Here is a 19,721-nt window from a genome sequence, read left to right on the forward strand (position 1 = left end):
GCTATTGGAGGAAAAGCATAAGACAGAGGTTCGTTCCACGTCTGACTCAGAGCGTCGACCACTTCCGGAAAGTCTGAGGGGTTGAGGGAATAAAATCTGGGAACCTTCGAATTTTTTCTTGTGGCGAACAAGTCTATCCCGGGAGTTCCCCAACGATGGCATAGAATATGAAAGATTCCTTGATTCAGTTCCCACTCTGTTGGAGAAACATTTCTTCTGCTCAGGTAATCGGCTAGAATATTTTGAGATCCCTCTAGATGTACCGCTGTTATTGACAGGATCGTGTTTTCTGACCAGGTAAAAATTCTTCGTGCTAGATCTTGAAGAGGCTTGTGTCTGGAACCTCCCTGATGTCTCAAAAAAGATACTGCTGTTACGTTGTCTGTTTGTAGAGTCCAGGAGTACTCCCAGAAATATTTTTCGGGATTCTGGTTTTAGATGTGACTTTTCCCTGTTTACCATCCATCCTAGGTGTTCCAATACCGATACGACCCGATCTCTGTGTCTTAGTAGTATGTCTTCCGTTCTTGCCACTACGAGAAAATCGTCTAAGTATGGAACTAGAGTTATGCCTTGGTTTCTTAGGTAAGCCACCACCTCTGCTACCAACTTCGTGAAAATCCTTGGAGCCGATGCTAGACCAAAGGGAAGACATTGAAACTGGAAGTGGCAGGTTTGGTCCGGGAATCTCACCGAGAACCTCAGCAGATCCTGAGATGAGGGATGTATTGGAACCTGATAATACGCACTCTTCAGGTCGAGAGTGCACATCATCGAGTCTTTGTTTATCAGATGAACAGTTGACCTTATGGACTCCATCCTGAATCTCTTGTACTTTACATACAAATTTAGAGGTTTTAAGTTTATTATCGTACGGGATTCTCCTGACACTTTTGGGATTGAAAACAGAGACGAATAGTGACCTGAGCCTATTTCGGAAGAGGGAACCCGAATTATGACCTGGGAGTTGAATAGCTTTTGAAGGTCTGAGTACATAGGAGAATTTGTGGCTACCACCGTTGGAGCAATACATCTCTGTGGTACGCGGGAACTTAGTTCTATTTTGTAACCCTCTGCAATTATAGATAGTACATAACTGTTGTCTGAAATCAGACTCCAAGGTTCTAGAAAAAGACTTAATCTCCCGCCTATCCTTATGGCGTCATTGTCTTCTCGATCTATAACTTGAACCAAAAAGGGAACTTCTTCCCTTCCTGTTCTGAGAAAAGGAACCTCTGAAGGACCCTCTGCTAGGTCTCCATTGATCTCTATACTCAGGCTGCCTGCGGGGGGGAGGGGGAGGAGGGAAAGGTCTCTTCCGAAAGGGCAGAAACTTTTTAGGTTTATCCTCAGGGAATCCTTTTTTATTATCTGAAGCAGATTCCAAAATGTCATCCAGAGCCTGGCCAAATATTCTGGAACCCGTAAAAGGAATGGCGCATAACTTATTTTTTTATGCGTTATCCCCCGACCAAGATCTAAGCCAAATGGCCCTACGGGTCGCATTTGACAAAGAACTATTTCTGGCTGCAAATCTAACTGACTCAGCTGAAGTGTCTGCCATGAAAGCCGTGGCTGACTTTATGATAGGCAAGGAGGCAATTATATCTGCCCGCGGAGTTGTTAATTAAATGTTCTTCTAATTGTTCCATCCATAGAAACATGGATCTTGCTACTGACGTAGCTGCGATGTTAGTCTTTATCAGAGCTGCTGAGGTTTCCCAAGCTCGACGTAACAGGATATCTGCCTTGCGATCCATAGCCTCCTTGAGACTCGAAGAATCCTCAAAGGGGATGGATGTCTTCTTTGTAACCTTAGCTATGGGCACATCTACTTTCGGAATCTCTTCCCAAATCTTGATTTCTTCAGGGTTAAATGGTAGACGGTTTTTAAATTCACGTGACATCACCAATCAGGGTCGGCATCAGCACCCAGCGCACCTGGGCAAATGCCGGGGCCCTGGGGAGAGGGGGGGGCCCACTCATGCTGTCATAGATACAGCTGGGAGAGCAGAGCAGGAGATAACATGCTCTCTCCGCCCACAAAGTCACTGCTGGCTGCGTTCTCTTAACCCCTATGTGCCAGCTCTGACACAAGCATCTTCTCACTCAGTCAGTGCAGCCAGGCAGGCACACAGGGGTTAAGAGAAGGCAGCCAGTGTGACATTGTGGGTGGAGAGAGCACTTTTCCTGCTCTGGCCCCTGGCTGGCTGCAGTGATGAAGTTTATCAGGCAGATTCCGGAGCTCCTACCAGTGACTGAGTGAGTGTTATGGTATGCAGCAGAGCAGTGGTTGCAGATGGACTTGTGGCTCAGTCTGCTGCTGTCTGTCTCCTCTGCCTAAAAATGTGGGTGATGTCTGGAGAACAGCTGGTGGGGTGCAGCCTGCAACCTGCAGCCACCCAGCTCTCCCAGAATACATGCATGCTGCACCAAACCTGCACCAGTGGGGTAGGAAGAAGCTTAACCCTTTCCCATCTGTATGAAGGTTATTGCTGAACCTTAAAGATAACAATCCGACCCACATAAATGGGGTTAATCAAATGCCAGGAGGAAGGGGAGCTGCTGCCATGGATAAAACTGAGCTGTGGGCTGTACGTTGGGGCCCTGTGGCCCCAGGCTGGTGACTGGAGGGACTCTGCCCAGTGCTGGCATGTGGGTGATTTCTGCTCCGGAGTCTCAGCTTCTCTCCTCCACATCACACTGTGCAGTCACAGCAACATTGGTTGTCTCTGTCCAGGTCCCAGCAGCTGCCACTGCTCCCACCAAGGACATGGCATCACTTAAACCTTCCCCTGCAGCCACCGGCAACAAATCCACATTATTCCTTGATTAAATCAGGTTCCAACCCAATAGAGGAACAGACATTTCCTGCTGCCATTAGGATCCGGGACGGGGTGACATTGGCTGCCCTGCTACTCTGTAGTGGGGGGTGACAAGTGTAACATGGGGTAACGATGAAGGAGAAATGCACAGGATAATAGTGAGCGCGACAGAGGGCAGTGTATGGTATGGAGCAGTCAGGGGGTGGGCTGCAGGATCCCCCCATACTGTACATGACTGCTCGGGACAGGGAGGCGTTTAATGAGCTTCTAATGACGGGGCACTAATTGGGTCATTAGGGTTTGTGGAAAGGATTCAGCATCAGGTCCCTCATTAATGCCCGAGCCACCTGTTACTTTGTAGCACAGATCTGTTGGGGCCGCAAAATCAAACAACGTTGTTTATGTAGAAAAGTCTTTGTTTCATAGAAAAACTCAAAACAGAAAAGATTTTCTGATACAACAACGCCCTGCTCACGACACTGCACAGCACCTCTCCCCCTGTATATATACACTGCACAGCACCTCTCCACCTGTATATATACACTGCACAGCACCTCTCCCCCTGTATATATACACTGCACAGTACCTTTCCTCCTGTGTATATACACTGCACAGCACCTTTCCTCCTGTATATATACACTGCACAGTACCACTCCTCCTGTCCTGTATATATACACTGCAGAATTTACAATAGCTGTCACTCATGTAAGAAGTGAAATCTGGCATTGTACTATACATTTCTCTGCTGTATCTGTGCATCATAAATCGGGGTATGTGTTAAAGGGGGGGGCCCACTGAGACTCTTTCGCCCGGGGCCCTCGAAAACCTGGAGCCGGCCCTGTCACCAATCTTCGCTCCGCATCCTTCCACTCTTGAGCAATCATCAGACGAATGTGTTCGCTCACCGGAAATACAGTCTGTTCCTGATGTGTGAGACCTCCAAACATCTGGTCTTGTCGCGATCTCAGTCGTGGCTCTTCCTTTATCTGCATAGTATCTCTTACAGCTTGAACCAGCTGCTCCGTGTCCTCAACTGGAAAATAGTACTTTCTTCCTTGCTCTTGCTCTTCCCTTGGCAATTCTCCTTCTTCTTGATCAGAATTTCTAATTTCCAATTCTTCTTCTGAAGAGCCGTACAGGTCCCTCTGGTCTGGATCACTTCTGAGTCTCTTACGGGCCGGGCCCGGACTGGACGGACCGCCCTAAGACATAGACGCCAAAGAATTCTGGACCTCTTCCCGGATTAGGCTTCTCATTTCTGATAATAACGAAGGTTGTTCTTCTCTGACTATTGTAGAGATACAAGAGCTACAGAGAGCTTTATTGTACGCCTCTGGGAGCTTCATACTACATACGGAGCACCTCTTAGATTTTGAAGATGCCTTTCCAGTCTTCTTTGACAGAGGAAGGGAAGTCTTGGTAGTCTCCTTATCCTAAATATAAGCATAGGCACTGCTCAGTGTACTGCAGATGAGTATGTTACTTTGTGCTCTGCGCACTTACCCCCGCTTCCTCACTTCTGACCTCCATATCTTCTGTTGAGAGATACACAGAGTAAGTGTGTAATCTCTATCAATCAAATAAAGGATATAGCAGCTTCTGCTGCACTCACCCTTTGTCTCCGGCATCCGAAAACGGTTCAATATGCTGGCCGGCTCGGACTATCCACTATACCGTGTCTCGCCGCCACCTCTGGACAATCAAGGATTGCGCCTTCTCCTCTTTCCCATAGAGGAATGCAGGGCTCCCCATTGCAGTACCTCCGGTCTTACATACATGCTTCCGCGTTCCACCTGGTGGAACGCACGCCGAATGCGTACCTCCCCCCGGATGTGACGTCACCTTACCTTACGACGCCCCCGGAAGTACTGCCTGCGTCCTACTCCCACGTTCCACCTCGTGGAACGCAACCGTCACCGGACCTCTCTGACATGCGGCGCCTCTTGCTGGTCTGGCGCCCGAGCCGAGAGCCTCCCACCGGGAGGAAGCGGCTCTTACCCAGGAGCTCGTCCGCTCAACTGGTCTCTGGACAGAGGGACTCCCCACCGGGAAGTTTCTGCCTTGGGCCATCCTCGCGGGGAAAAGATATTGGCACAGCCGCACGATCCCCCGGGCCCTCCGGACTTGGTAAGCTTCACGCTGCGCTGCGCTGCTCTGCTCTCATGTGTCCCTCCATGCAGGGACAGGAAAAACACTGAGGGAAAGGGGGTGGAGTGGGACCTTTTAACCTCTCGTGTTATGTTTCCTGTCCCTGCAAGGAGGAGGAGGACGTCCTCCAGCGTGCTGTCAGGGGGACGTCCTGGAAAAAAATATGCTTTTTCATCATACAGCCAAACAAAAAGTGTAAAAAAAAAAAGAAAAAAAATTCAATTGCAAATAAAAATGGTATAGTTTAAAATGCCATCTTGTCCCGCAAAAAAAACAAGCAGTCACACAGCTGCGTCAGCAGAAAAATAAAGAAGCTATAGCTAAGAAAAAATGGCGGTGCAAAAACAATTCTTTTATTTTGAAAAAAAATGTTACTGTGTAAAAGCAGCAAAACATTAAGGGTATGTGCACACGTATCCTGGAGGACTGCGGATTTTTCCGCAGCGGATTTTGAAAATCCGCAGTTCAAAACCGCTGCGGGTTTTACTACGGATTTATCGCGTTTTCTACTGCAGATTCCGCTGCGGTTTTCCATCTGCGGTTTTCTATTGGAGCAGATGGAAAACCGCTGCGGATTCCGCCCAAAGAATTGACATGCTGCGGAAAATAATCCGCTGCGTTTCCGCGCGTTTTTTTCCGCAGTATGGGCACAGGGTTTTCTGTTTCCCATTGGTTTACATTGTACTGTAAACTTCTGTGAAACTGCTGCGGATCCGCAGCTGCGGAAACGCTGCGGATCCGCAACAAAATCCGCAACGTGTGCACAGAGCCTTATAAATTCATATTAATGTGGTATTGCTGTTTTTGCGCTGAACAGAAGAATAAAGTTGTCTTATCACTTTTACCACATGGCAAACAGCATTAAAAAAATCAAATAAAAAATAATTGCTGGATTGCTGATTTTTGCTCATTCTTCCTTCCAAAAACCAGAATAGAAAGCGATCAAAAAATGTCATTTGCCCGAAAATGGTAGCAATAAAAACGTCAACTCGTCCCTCAAATAACAAGCACTCATATGGCTATGTTGGCAGAAATATGGAAAAATTATACCTCTCAAAATACGGTAATGCAAAAACTTTAGAAAAAAAACGTTTTTAGGGTGCGAGAGTAGCCAAACATACTTTGGACTCTCCCTGACCTATGATCCGGCAATGTCCATGTTTCTAAGCATGTACAAAAGCACGGTTGCCCACAGTTTTGTGCACTTCTGAAAAGGACACCACTGAATAGAGGCCAGATGGAGTCCAGAATAACTCTGCTGCCTCATTATAGTGAATGGATCCCTTGGCGATTTCATCGTCATTTGGAAATTTAGACGGAAACCCCAATGTAAGTGCTCAGCACTTGCTCAGAGCACAGTATAAATGTGATCCAAAATGTAATGTTTAATGTACCCAATAAAAGCTTCAACTCAATCCACAAAAAACAAGTCCCCACTCAGGTCTGTCAGTGGAAATATAGAGGCCTCCACGTTACTGGTAGCACAAAGGCTCACCATAAAAGAAATCCTGAAAATGAAGCGCTCCCAAAAATAGGGTGCCTGAAACCACATTTAGCGTCTATGAGTTTTGCATTCCTGCAGCAAAGAGAACCCACTTAATTTACAGGGTGTGTGTCTCCAGAAGCATGAACTGGACACTACTATGTATAGAAACCATAAGGTGCGGGCAGGCATTAGAATGGCAGATTGGCAATATTCACTCAGCAACATCCATTGCTGCTTGTTTCTGGGAAAACACCCATGGAGTCAAAATTGGCATTACACCTGTAGATGAATTCCCAAAGGGGTGTAATTTCCAAAATGGGGTCACTTGAGATGGAGTTCTGCTCTTTTGGCACTTAGGAGCTCCGTATATTGAGTCCACAAACTCTTCTAGGAAAATCTGTACTCCTAGAGGCAAATAGCCCTCCTTCCCTCCAGAGTCTTGCTGGGTGGCTAAGAAGTACTGTACAGCCACATATGAGGTATTCCCACATTCAGCAGAAATTGTGTGACAAATTTTTATTTCATTTTTAAATTTTTCCTTGTGTTAATGTAAAATCTGGATCTAAAAAAATTGGATAAATACGAAAAAGCACACACTGGCGCTCACCACACTTGAGGACAAGAAGTAGATGACAGGGAGAATTGAAAGTGGAGTTATACACCCCTAGCTGCTTGGGATCACAAAACAGGATCTGTGCCTATCCTGGAAACAATAAAGATATATCACAAGAAAAACAAAGTGATGCCGCGCTCGGGGGTGGATGTAGCGTGCTATTGCCACTAAAAAGGGTACTGGTGGGTGCCCAATAGTAGCCACAGATATACCCGCTGATGCCACAGATGACCCGGTTTAGTCATTCCCTTTTGGCCCCAACGCCGCTCCGTACCTCCAGTGACCTCACAGTACAGGCACACGCAAGCTGGCGCTAGCAGCCATCTTTCTCCTCGCGGTTACCAGGGACGCCTTCGGCCGGGGCTCCTAGGTATCGCGCAGCTGCTACTCATCCCCCCGCTCCCTTATCTTCCACACTCGCCGCATCGGCTTCCAGCGGCGGCCGGACCGGACACCCTTCGAGTTTCCGCAGTGGGAGCACATACGCCTCTACAAGCAAAGCTACAGTGGGACCCACAACGCATCCATAAGCGCATCCACACATCGGGTAAGCACCTTTGTGTAATACAGCATTTAGGTGTATACACACAAGTGCATTTGTTTCAGATATTGCATAGGTCACATTCGCTCCCTAATGAGGGTATATCTGTGGCTACTATTGGGCACCCACCAGTACCCTTTTTAGTGGCCATACCACGCTACATCCACCCCCGAGCGCGGCATCACTTTGTTTTTCTTTGGATCTAAAAAATTGTTGTGATAAAAATGTACGGTATGTATGGTAATTATTTTTTCTTCACCACTCAGTGGTTTACAATTCTGTGACATGACTGTGGTGTCAATATGAACACTGGACCATTAGATTAATTCATTGGGTTCTGCTGTTCTGGCACCTCATGGGCTCTGCCAATGTGACATGGCACCCGCAAACCATAAAGCTAAAATCTGCTTCATATTATGTTTTTCTTTCCTTTTGAGCTTTCCATTGTGCCTGAGCAGTATTTCCCGATTATATGTAGAGTTTTGGTGCTCTCAGGAGAAATTGCACGGCAAAATGTGAGGTCCATTTTTTCTTATTATATCACATGTAAAAATTACTGTATTTTTCGGAGTATAAGATGAACGTTTTCCCCAAAAAAAATTTGAGGGGAAAATGGGGATGCACTTACCAGGAGACACATCCCAGGCTGATGCGCGTCAGTTTTGCTGATGATCGGTGGTGTGGGAGCTCCACCGGCATTTGTGGAAATCCTGGAGCCACCACACATCCATCCCAGGCTGGTGCGCGCACTTTTGTAGATGCTTAGTGGTTCGGGGGCTCCATTGACATTTCGTGAAAGCCCCCGCACCTCCAATGCTGTAATGAGTTGGTCTCCATGAAAATGGCCGCCGGAGATGGCGCATGCGCAGAATGAGATCTCGGGAGACAAGATCACCGCCCAGAATTTTATACCAGTAGGCGGTGCAGAAAAAATAATTACATTTTTATCACAACAATTTTTTTTTCTACTAATATGAAGTACAATATGCCATGAAAAAACATTCACAAAATCACTGGAATATGTTAAGGTGTTCCAAAGTAGTAGCATATAAAGTGACACTGGTCAAAATTAAAAATTTGACCTGGTCATAAAGGTGAAAACAGACTGGGGGATGAAGGAGTTAAAGATAGCAGCGGCATTTACAATAATTATAAAAATTACATATTTACGGCAAGTTATAAATGAAGACCTATCACAAGGTCAAAACTGGCCACTTTTGTTCTTATTTTGTTTTATTTTTTCCTCTAAGTATCCAGTCTTTTGTTTGTTCTTGGATCCACCAGAGTTCCAGAGATATGTGCTTTTTATTTAGTACTATTTTTTATGTTCTTTACCGCTGGGGTACGGCTCGTAGGATTCTCTAGGGAGGGTTCCTTTGGGCTGCTCTGCATAATTAGTGTCCACAGTTCGGAATCCCAGTGCTTTGGACGCAGTGGATACGCCGCTCCGCCCAAAACGCTGTGCCCTTTTGTACGAGCGGTGATTCCGCCTATGTTCATTGAACACAGGCGGAATCACTGCATCATCCTATACATAGACTGTGTTATTTATCTTTCGATAAATAGACATCCTGCGGTCTATAAAGACGTGCCGCATGTGCGTAAACGCAGGCTTTGCACCTGCGTGTTTGTACGCCTAGTGGAGATGGGATTTCAAAAAATCCTCTCCACTATGCTGTAACAGCTGGACACTGCGGATTAGATCCTGCGGTTGTACACAGTGTCCAATCCACAGCAAATACTGAAGGAATACACCCCGTGGAAACATACCATAACCCTGGGAGCCATGCTTCCTTTAGTAAAAACCAAATATATAAAGTAGCACTAAATAAAGAGGTCCATATCTATGGAACCATATGGAGAATAAAAAAACAAAAACAAACAAAAAAAGGATCCTCAGGGGAGCATTGGGAATAAAGCAAAAGCAAAAACCGCCCGCTTTCGAACTGCTGACAGGTCATCTTTAAGTACATTGAAATTATCATATTGCTAAAAAATATTACTGGAGTATATCAATATGCAGTATAAATACGGTGAGGATATAAATATTCTAAGGATGGCTAACTCATGGTGGCAAAGATGTAACATAGATTACTAACACCATGTGGTTTCTTGAATTTATACCAACATAATAAATGCTAAATTTTAGGTGGAATTTGGACCCAGTCAATGAGTACACAGATGAGGAGGTGTGGGATGCGTTAGAAAAGACTCATATGAAACAACACGTATGTATAACTCCCACCCTGCTACTTTAAGGACTTTGTCCTCAGCACAAAGGTTTTCCGACAACAGGGATAACAAAGAATGACCCTTCCCCAACACAGTCTGCTATTGTCTTTTCAATATTTAAGGGAGCTATAGCCATGCCCGTCACATACTGAATGGCATAGTATGTGATGTCATTTAGTAAAATAGTTAATAATGTTTACAATATTATGTTTTCTAGCAGACACAAGTAATATCTATGTGTCTTTCATTTCTACATTTTGTGCTGTTGTATAAATACATGACAAAATTCTAGAGCCCTTAACATGGGCTTCAAGGCGACTTTGTCCTTCAAATGTGCCAATTAGCTAATCATTGGGCTATGGTGCTGCTAAATCGGAGTATTAGACTAGTTTCAAATTTGCGGATGGAGGTGCTGTGGAAGGCTGCGCACGTCCTCAGTGAAGCTCCGCCCACTGCCGCACCTCCTCTGGTCAGCTCCACCTATGTTGGCATGCGGCGTGTGTACCCTATCTTTACAATTAGGTGCGCAGGCCATGCCAATGTATGTGGATGCCTCCGCATGCGTCGTTTTGACGGTGCAGTGTCCGCACCAAAATGCAACTCGTTGCGTTCGGCGCAGGTCGCCACACCATCAAAACGATGCATGTGGAGGCATCCACATACATCGGCATGGCTTGCGTACCTAATGGTAAAGATAGGGTACGCATGCTGATGTAGGCAGAGCTGACCGCAGGAGGTGCATTGGAGGACGTACGCAGCCCTCCGCAGCACCTCCATCCGCAAATGTGAAAGCAGCCTAATTTAAGTGAATACAGTTGTATTGCAACTAGCAAGTTGCAGTGTCCATAACACACAAGTTGCAAGAAAAAACTAATGATTTAACTATTTTGGAACTTGTGTCTCATAGTCATGAGAATTTCCAGTTCTCAAAGAGCTCCCATATACTTATGCTGAAATACCACAATTTTTCCAATATGATGTCTGTTATAGTGAAAGTCTACATTTGTCCTAATCTTATATTTCATGTCTTGCACACTGGTTATATATTATGATATACATCTCTGGCAAAAATTAAGAGACCACTGTAAAATGTTCAGTTTGATTTTTCTCTTTATAGGTATATTTTTGAGTAAAATGTAAATTGTTCTTTTATTCTATAAACTACTGACAACATGTCTTTGAATTTCCAATGAATAAATTTTGCATTTATTTTCAGAAAATGAGAAATGGTCAAAATAACAAAAAAATGCAGTGCTTGCAGACCTCAAATAATGCTAAGAAAACAAGTTCATAATCATTTAGAAAACACAATACTAATGTTTTAACTCAGGAGGAGTTAAGAAATCGATATTTTGTGGAATAACCATGATTTTTAATCACAGCTTTCATGCGTCTTGGCATGCTTTCTGTTGTGAATTCTGTGGTCAAGCTCCCTCCCGTGGTCATGAGTGGTACTTCGGCTGGTTCTGTCTATGAGCTTCCTCTGGTAGATGTGAGTGGGGCTGCGGCTTCTGAGTTTCCTTCCTCAGGTGACGAGGTTAAGTCGTTAGGTGCTGCTCTATTTAACTCCACCTAGTTCTTTGTTCCTGGCCTCCAGTCAATGTTCCAGTATTGGTCTAGCTCTCTCCTGGATCGTTCTTGTGGCCTGTCTGTCCTGCATAAGCTAAGTTTTGCTTGTGTTACTTTTGTTTGCTATATTTTCTGTCCAGCTTGCTATATTGGTTTTTCTTGCTTGCTGGAAGCTCTGAGACGCAGAGGGAGCACCTCCGTATCGTTAGTCGGTGCGGAGGGTCTTTTTGCCCCCTCTGCGTGGTTGTTTGTAGGTTTTTGTGCTGACCGCAAAGCTATCTTTCCTATCCTCGGTCTATTCAGTAAGTCGGGTGTTATGAACAGGTGATTCAGAACCACAATGGACTTAGTGGTTAAGAGCACACAAAGTGACCTGATAGTTACTAACATAGGATGAGCTCTGAGACGTGGGAACTCTGCTGACCACAATCCCTAATCCTATCATACCACACTAGAGGTAGCCGTGGATTGCGCCTAACGCTCCCTATGCAACTCGGCACAGCCTGAGAAACTAGCTAGCCCTGAAGATAGAAAAATAAGCCTTCCTTGCCTCAGAGAAATTCCCCAAAGGAAAAAGCAGCCCCCCACATATAATGACTGTGAGTTAAGATGAAAATACAAACACAGAGATGAAATAGACTTTAGCAAAGCGAGGCCCGACTTACTGAATAGACCGAGGATAGGAAAGATAGCTTTGCGGTCAACACAAAAACCTACAAACAACCACGCAGAGGGGCAAAAAGACCCTCCGCACCGACTAACGGTACGGAGGTGCTCCCTCTGCGTCTCAGAGCTTCCAGCAAGCAAGAAAAACCAATATAGCAAGCTGGACAGAAAATATAGCAAACAAAAGTAACACAAGCAAAACTTAGCTTATGCAGGGTAGACAGGCCATAAGAACGATCCAGGAGAAAGCAAGACCAATACTGGAACATTGACTGGAGGCCAGGAACAAAGAACTAGGTGGAGTTAAATAGAGCAGCACCTAACGACTTAACGTCGTCACCTGAGGAAGGAAACTCAGAAGCCGCAGCCCCACTCACATACACCAGAGGAAGCTCATAGACAGAACCAGCCGAAGTACCACTCATGACCACAAGAGGGAGCTTGACCACAGAATTCACAACAGTACCCCCCCTTGAGGAGGGGTCACCGAACCCTCACCAGAGCCCCCAGGACGACCAGGATGAGCCAAATGAAAGGCACGAACCAGATCAGCAGCATGAACATCAGAGGCAAAGACCCAGGAATTATCTTCCTGACCATAACCCTTCCACTTGACCAGGTACTGGAGTTTCCGTCTCGAAATACGAGAATCCAAAATCTTCTCCACTATATACTCCAACTCCCCCTCAACCAAAACCGGGGCAGGAGGATCAACGGATGGAACCACAGGTGCCACGTATCTCCGCAACAATGACCTATGGAATACGTTATGGATGGAAAAAGAAGCTGGAAGAGTCAAACGAAAAGACACAGGATTAAGAACCTCAGAAATCCTATACGGACCAATAAAGCGAGGCTTAAACTTAGGAGAGGAAACTTTCATAGGAATATAACGAGATGACAACCAAACCAAATCCCCAACACAAAGTCGGGGACCCACACAGCGCCTGCGGTTAGCGAAACGTTGAGCCTTCTCCTGAGACAATGTCAAATTGTCCACCACATGAGTCCAAATCTGCTGCAACCTATCCACCACAGTATCCACACCAGGACAGTCAGAAGACTCAACCTGCCCTGAAGAGAAACGAGGATGGAAACCAGAATTGCAGAAAAACGGCGAAACCAAAGTAGCCGAGCTGGCCCGATTATTAAGGGCGAACTCAGCCAAAGGCAAAAAGGACACCCAATCATCCTGATCGGCAGAAACAAAACATCTCAGATATGTTTCCAAGGTCTGATTGGTTAGCTCAGTCTGGCCATTTGTCTGAGGATGGAAAGCCAAGGAAAAAGACAAATCAATGCCCATCCTAGCACAAAAGGCTCGCCAAAACCTCGAAACAAACTGGGAACCTCTGTCAGAAATGATGTTCTCCGGAATGCCATGTAAACGAACCACATGCTGGAAGAACAATGGCACCAAATCAGAGGAGGAAGGCAATTTAGACAAGGGTACCAAATGGACCATCTTAGAGAAGCGATCACAAACAACTCAAATGACCGACATTTTTTGAGAGACGGAGAGATCCGAAATAAAATCCATAGAGATATGTGTCCAGGGCCTCTTCGGGACCGGCAAGGGCAAAAGCAACCCACTGGCACGAGAACAGCAGGGCTTAGCCCGAGCACAAATCCCACAGGACTGCACAAACGAACGCACATCCCGCAACAGACGGCCACCAAAAGGATCTAGCCACCAAATCTCTGGTACCAAAGATTCCAGGATGACCAGCCAACACCGAACAATGAACCTCAGAGATAACTCTACTCGTCCATTTATCAGGGACAAACAGTTTCTCCACTGGGCAACGGTCAGGTCTATTAGCCTGAAATTTTTGCAGCACCTGCCGCAAATCAGGGGAGATGGCAGACAAAATTACCCCCTCTTTGAGAATACCCGCCGGCTCAGACAAACCCGGAGAGTCGGGCACAAAACTCCTAGACAGGGCATCCGCCTTCACATTTTTAGAGCCCGGAAGGTACTAAACCACAAAGTCAAAACGGGAGAAAAACAGCGACCAACGAGCCTGTCTAGGATTCAACTGTTTGGCAGACTCGAGATAAGTCAAGTTCTTGTGATCAGTCAAGACCACCACGCGATGCTTAGCTCCTTCAAGCCAATGACGCCACTCCTCGAATGCCCACTTCATGGCCAGCAACTCTCGATTGCCAACATCATAATTACGCTCAGCAGGCGAAAACTTCCTGGAGATGGCGCATGGTTTCATCACCGAGCCATCAGAACTTCTTTGCGATAAAACAGCCCCTGCTCCAATCTCAGAAGCATCAACCTCGACCTGGAACGGGAGCGAAACATCTGGTTGGCACAACACAGGGGCAGAAGAAAAACGACGCTTCAACTCTTGAAAAGCTTCCACAGCAGCAGAAGACCAATTGACCACATCAGCTCCCTTCTTGGTTAACTCAGTCAACGGTTTAGCAATACTAGAAAAATTATTGATGAAGCGACGATAAAAATTAGCAAAGCCCAGGAACTTTTGCAGACTCTTCAGAGATGTCGGCTGAGTCCAATCATAAATGGCCTGAACTTTAACAGGGTCCATCTCGATAGTAGAAGGGGAAAAAATGAACCCCAAAAATGAAACCTTCTGAACACCAAAGAGACACTTTGACCCCTTCACAAACAAAGAATTCGCACGCAGAACCTGGAACACCATTCTGACCTGCTTCACGTGAGACTCCCAATCATCCGAGAAGACCAAAATATCATCCAAGTGTACAATCAGGAATTTATCCAGGTACTCTCGGAAGATGTCATGCATAAAGGACTGAAACACTGATGGAGCATTAGAAAGCCCGAATGGCATAACCAGGTACTCAAAATGGCCCTCGGGCGTATTAAATGCTGTTTTCCATTCATCGCCCTGTTTAATACGCACAAGATTATACGCACCACGAAGATCTATCTTGGTGAACCAACTAGCCCCCTTAATCCGAGCAAACAAATCAGACAGCAGCGGCAAGGGGTACTGAAATTTGACCGTGATTTTATTTAGAAGGCGGTAATCAATACAAGGTCTCAACGAACCATCCTTCTTGGCCACAAAAAAGAACCCTGTTCCCAATGGCGACGATGACGGGCGAATATGACCCTCCTCCAAGGATTCCTTTACGTAACTCCGCATAGCGGCATGCTCAGGCACAGACAAATTAAACAGTCGACCTTTAGGAAACTTACTACCAGGAATCAAATCGATATCACAATCACAATCCCTATGCGGAGGTAGGGCACTGGACTTGGGCTCATCAAATACATCCCGGTAATCCGACAAGAACTCTGGGACCTCAGAAGGGGTGGATGATGAAATAGACAGAAAAGGAACATTACCATGTACCCCCTGACAACCCCAGCTGGACACAGACATTGATTTCCAATCCAATACTGGGTTATGGACTTGTAGCCATGGCAACCCCAACACGACCACATCATGCAGATTATGCAACACCAAAAAACGAATATCCTCCTGATGCGCAGGAGCCATGCACATGGTCAGCTGGGTCCAGTACTGAGGGTTATTCTTGGCCAAAGGCGTAGCATCAATTCCTCTCAATGGAATAGGATACTGCAAGGGCTCCAAGAAAAACCCACAGCGCCTAGCATACTCCAAGTCCATCAAATTCAGGGCAGCGCCTGAATCCACAAATGCCATGACAGAATAGGATGACAAAGAGCAGATCAAAGTAACAGACAAAAGAAATTTCGACTGTACCGTACCAATGGTGGCAGACCTAGTGAACCGCTTAGTGCGTTTAGGACAATCGGAGATAGCATGAGTGGAATCACCACAGTAAAAACACAGCCCATTCTGACGTCTGTGTTCTTGCCGTTCAGCTCTGGTCAAAGTCCTATCGCACTGCATAGGCTCAGGTCCATGCTCAGATAATACCGCCAAATGGTGCACAGTTTTACGCTCACGCAAGCGTCGACCGATCTGAATGGCCAAAGACATAGACTCACTCAGACCAGCAGGCATAGGAAATCCCACCATGACATCCTTAAGGGCTTCAGAGAGACCTTTTCTGAAAATTGCTGCCAGCGCACATTTATTCCATTGAGTGAGCACAGACCACTTCCTAAACTTCTGACAATATATCTCTACCTCATCCTGACCCTGAGACAGAGCCAGCAAATTTTTCTCTGCCTGATCCACTGAATTAGGTTCATCATACAGCAATCCGAGCGCCAGAAAAAACGCATCAATATTACATAATGCAGGATCTCCTGGCGCAAGGGAAAATGCCCAGTCATGAGGGTCGCCACGTAATAAAGAAATAATGATCTTTACTTGTAGAACTGGGTCACCAGAGGAGCGGGGTTTCAAAGCCAGAAACAGTTTACAATTATTCTTAAAACTCAGAAACTTAGCTCTATCTCCAGAAAACAAATCAGGAATAGGAATTCTTGGCTCTAACATAGAATTCTGAACCACAAAGTCTTGAATATTTTGTACTCTTGCAGTGAGATGATCCACACAAGAAGACAGATTTTTAATGTCCATCACTACACCTGTGTCCTGAACCACCCAAATGTCTAGGGGAAAAGGGAGACAAAACACAGTGCAAAGAAAAAAAAATGGTCTCAGAACTTCTCTTTTCCCTCTATTGAGAAGCATTAGTACTTTGGGCCTCCAGTACTGTTATGAACAGGTGATTCAGAACCACAATGGACTTAGTGGTTAAGAGTACACAAAGTGACCTGATAGTTACTAACAAAGGACGAGTTCTGAGACGTGGGAACTCTGCTGAATGCAATCCCTAATCCTATCATACCACACTAGCGGTAGCCGTGGATTGTGCCTAACGCTCCCTATGCAACTCGGCACAGCCTGAGAAACTAGCTAGCCCTGAAGATAGAAAAATAAGCCTTCCTTGCCTCAGAGAAATTCCCCAAAGGAAATGGCAGCCCCCCACATATAATGACTGTGAGTTAAGATGAAAATACAAACACAGAGATGAAATAGACTTTAGCAAAGCGAGGCCCGACTTACTGAATAGACCGAGGATAGGAAAGATAGCTTTGCGGTCAACACAAAAACCTACAAACAACCACGCAGAGGGGCAAAAAGACCCTCCGCACCGACTAACGGTACGGAGGTGCTCCCTCTGCGTCTCAGAGCTTCCAGCAAGCAAGAAAAACCAATATAGCAAGCTGGACAGAAAATATAGCAAACAAAAGTAACACAAGCAAAACTTAGCTTATGCAGGGCAGACAGGCCATAAGAACGATCCAGGAGAAAGCAAGACCAATACTGGAACATTGACTGGAGGCCAGGAACAAAGAACTAGGTGGAATTAAATAGAGCAGCACCTAACAACTTAACCTCGTCACCTGAGGAAGGAAACTCAGAAGCCGCAGCCCCACTCACATCCACCAGAGGAAGCTCATAGACAGAACCAGCCGAAGTACCACTCATGACCACAAGAGGGAGCTTGACCACAGAATTCACAACAGTCGGGCCTCACTTTGCTAAAATCTATTTCATCTCTGTGTTTATATTTTCATCTTAACTCACAGTCATTATATGTGGGGGGCTGCCTTTTCCTTTGGGGAATTTCTCTGAGGCAAGGTAGGCTTATTTTTATATCTTCAGGGCTAGCTAGTTTCTCAGGCTGTGCCGAGTTGCATAGGGAGCGTTAGGAGCAATCCACGGCTACATCTAGTGTGGTATGATAGGATTAGGGATTGCGGTCAGCAGAGTTCCCACGTCTTTGAGCTCGTCCTATGTTGGTAACTATCAGGTCACTTTGTGTGCTCTTAACCACTAGGTCCATTGTGGTTCTGAATCACCTGTTCATAACAGTACTGGAGGCCCAAAGTACTAATGCTTCTCAATAGAGGGAAAAGAGAAGTTCTGAGACCATTTTTTTTTTCTTTGCACTGTGTTTTGTCTTTTTTTTCCCCTTTACATCAGGGTGGTTCAGAACACAGGTGTAGACATGGACATTCAAGGTCTGTCCTCTTTGATGGATAATCTCGCTATAAGTGTACAGAACATTCAAGATTTAGTGGTTCAGAATCCTATGTTAGAACCTAAAATTCCTATTCCTGAGTTATTTTCTGGAGATAGAGCTAAGTTTCTGAATTTCAAAAATAATTGTAAACTATTTCTGGCTTTGAAACCCCGCTCCTCTGGTGACCCAGTTCAACAAGTAAAGATCATTATTTCTTTATTACGTGGCGACCCTCAAGACTGGGCATTTTCCCTTGCGCCAGGAGATCCTGCATTATGTGATATTGATGCGTTTTTTCTGGCGCTCGGGTTGCTTTATGATGAACCTAATTCAGTGGATCAGGCAGAGAAAATCTTGCTGGCTCTGTGTCAGGGTCAGGATGAGGTAGAGATATATTGTCAGAAATTTAGGAAGTGGTCTGTGCTCACTCAATGGAATGAATGTGCTCTGGCAGCAATTTTCAGAAAGGGTCTCTCTGAGGCCCTTAAGGATGTCATGGTGGGATTTCCTATGCCTGCTGGTCTGAATGAGTCTATGTCTGTGGCCATTCAGATCGATCGACGCTTGCGTGAGCGTAAAACTGTGCACCATTTGGCGGTAATACCTGAGCATAAACCTGAGCCTATGCAATGTAATAGGACTTTGACCAGAGCTGAACGGCAAGAACACAGATGACGGAATGGGCTGTGTTTTTACTGTGGTGATTCCACTCATGCTATCTCTGATTGTCCTAAGCGTATTAAGCGTTTCACTAGGTCTGCCACCATTGGTACGGTACAGTCGAAATTTCTTTTGTCCGTTACTTTGATCTGCTCTTTGTCGTCCTTTTCTGTCATGGCATTTGTGGATTCAGGCGCTGCCCTGAATTTGATGGACTTGGAGTTTGCTAGGCGCTGTGGGTTTTTCTTGGAGCCCTTGCAGCATCCTATTCCATTGAGAGGAATTGATGCTACGCCTTTGGCCAAGAATAAGCCTCAGTATTGGACCCAACTGACCATGTGCATGGCTACTGCGCATCAGGAGGATATTCGCTTTTTGGTGTTGCAGAATCTGCATGATGTGGTCGTGTTGGGGTTGCCATGGCTACAAGTCCATAACCCAGTATTGGATTGGAAATCAATGTCTGTGTCCAGCTGGGGTTGTCAGGGGGTACATGGTAATGTTCCATTTCTGTCTATTTCATCATCCACCCCTTCTGAGGTCCCAGAGTTCTTGTCAGATTACCGGGATGTATTTGATGAGCCCAAGTCCAGTGCCCTACCTCCGCATAGGGATTGCGATTGTGCTATCGATTTGATTCCTGGTAGTAAGTTTCCTAAAGGTCGACTGTTTAATTTGTCTGTACCTGAGCACGCCGCTATGCGGAGTTACCTAAAGGAATCCTTGGAAAAGGGTCATATTCGCCCCTCGTCGTCGCCATTGGGGGCAGGGTTCTTTTTTGTGGCCAAGAAGGATGGTTCGTTGAGACCTTGTATTGATTACCGCCTACTAAATAAAATCACAGTCAAATTTCAGTACCCCTTGCCGCTGCTGTCTGATTTGTTTGCTCGGATTAAGGGGGCTAGTTGGTTCACCAAGATAGATCTTCGTGGTGCGTATAATCTTGTGCGTATTAAACAGGGCGATGAATGGAAAACAGCATTTAATACGCCCGAGGGCCATTTTGAGTAC

General features: G+C 45.7%; 1 protein-coding gene across 1 annotated transcript in view; it reads left to right on the top strand.

The window, feature by feature from the left end:
* The window catches only part of LOC138670302 (ATP-binding cassette sub-family C member 5-like), a 304,888-nt gene that overhangs the window by 260,204 nt on the left and 24,963 nt on the right, over positions 1–19,721 (top strand). The window contains exon 27 of the mRNA XM_069757511.1: positions 9,763–9,841. Within this exon, the coding sequence (XP_069613612.1) occupies positions 9,763–9,841 (79 nt within the window). The remainder of the gene's footprint in view (positions 1–9,762; positions 9,842–19,721) is intronic.

This window comes from Ranitomeya imitator, chromosome 3 (genome assembly GCF_032444005.1).
Source record: "Ranitomeya imitator isolate aRanImi1 chromosome 3, aRanImi1.pri, whole genome shotgun sequence".
Taxonomy (NCBI): Eukaryota; Metazoa; Chordata; class Amphibia; order Anura; family Dendrobatidae; genus Ranitomeya; species Ranitomeya imitator.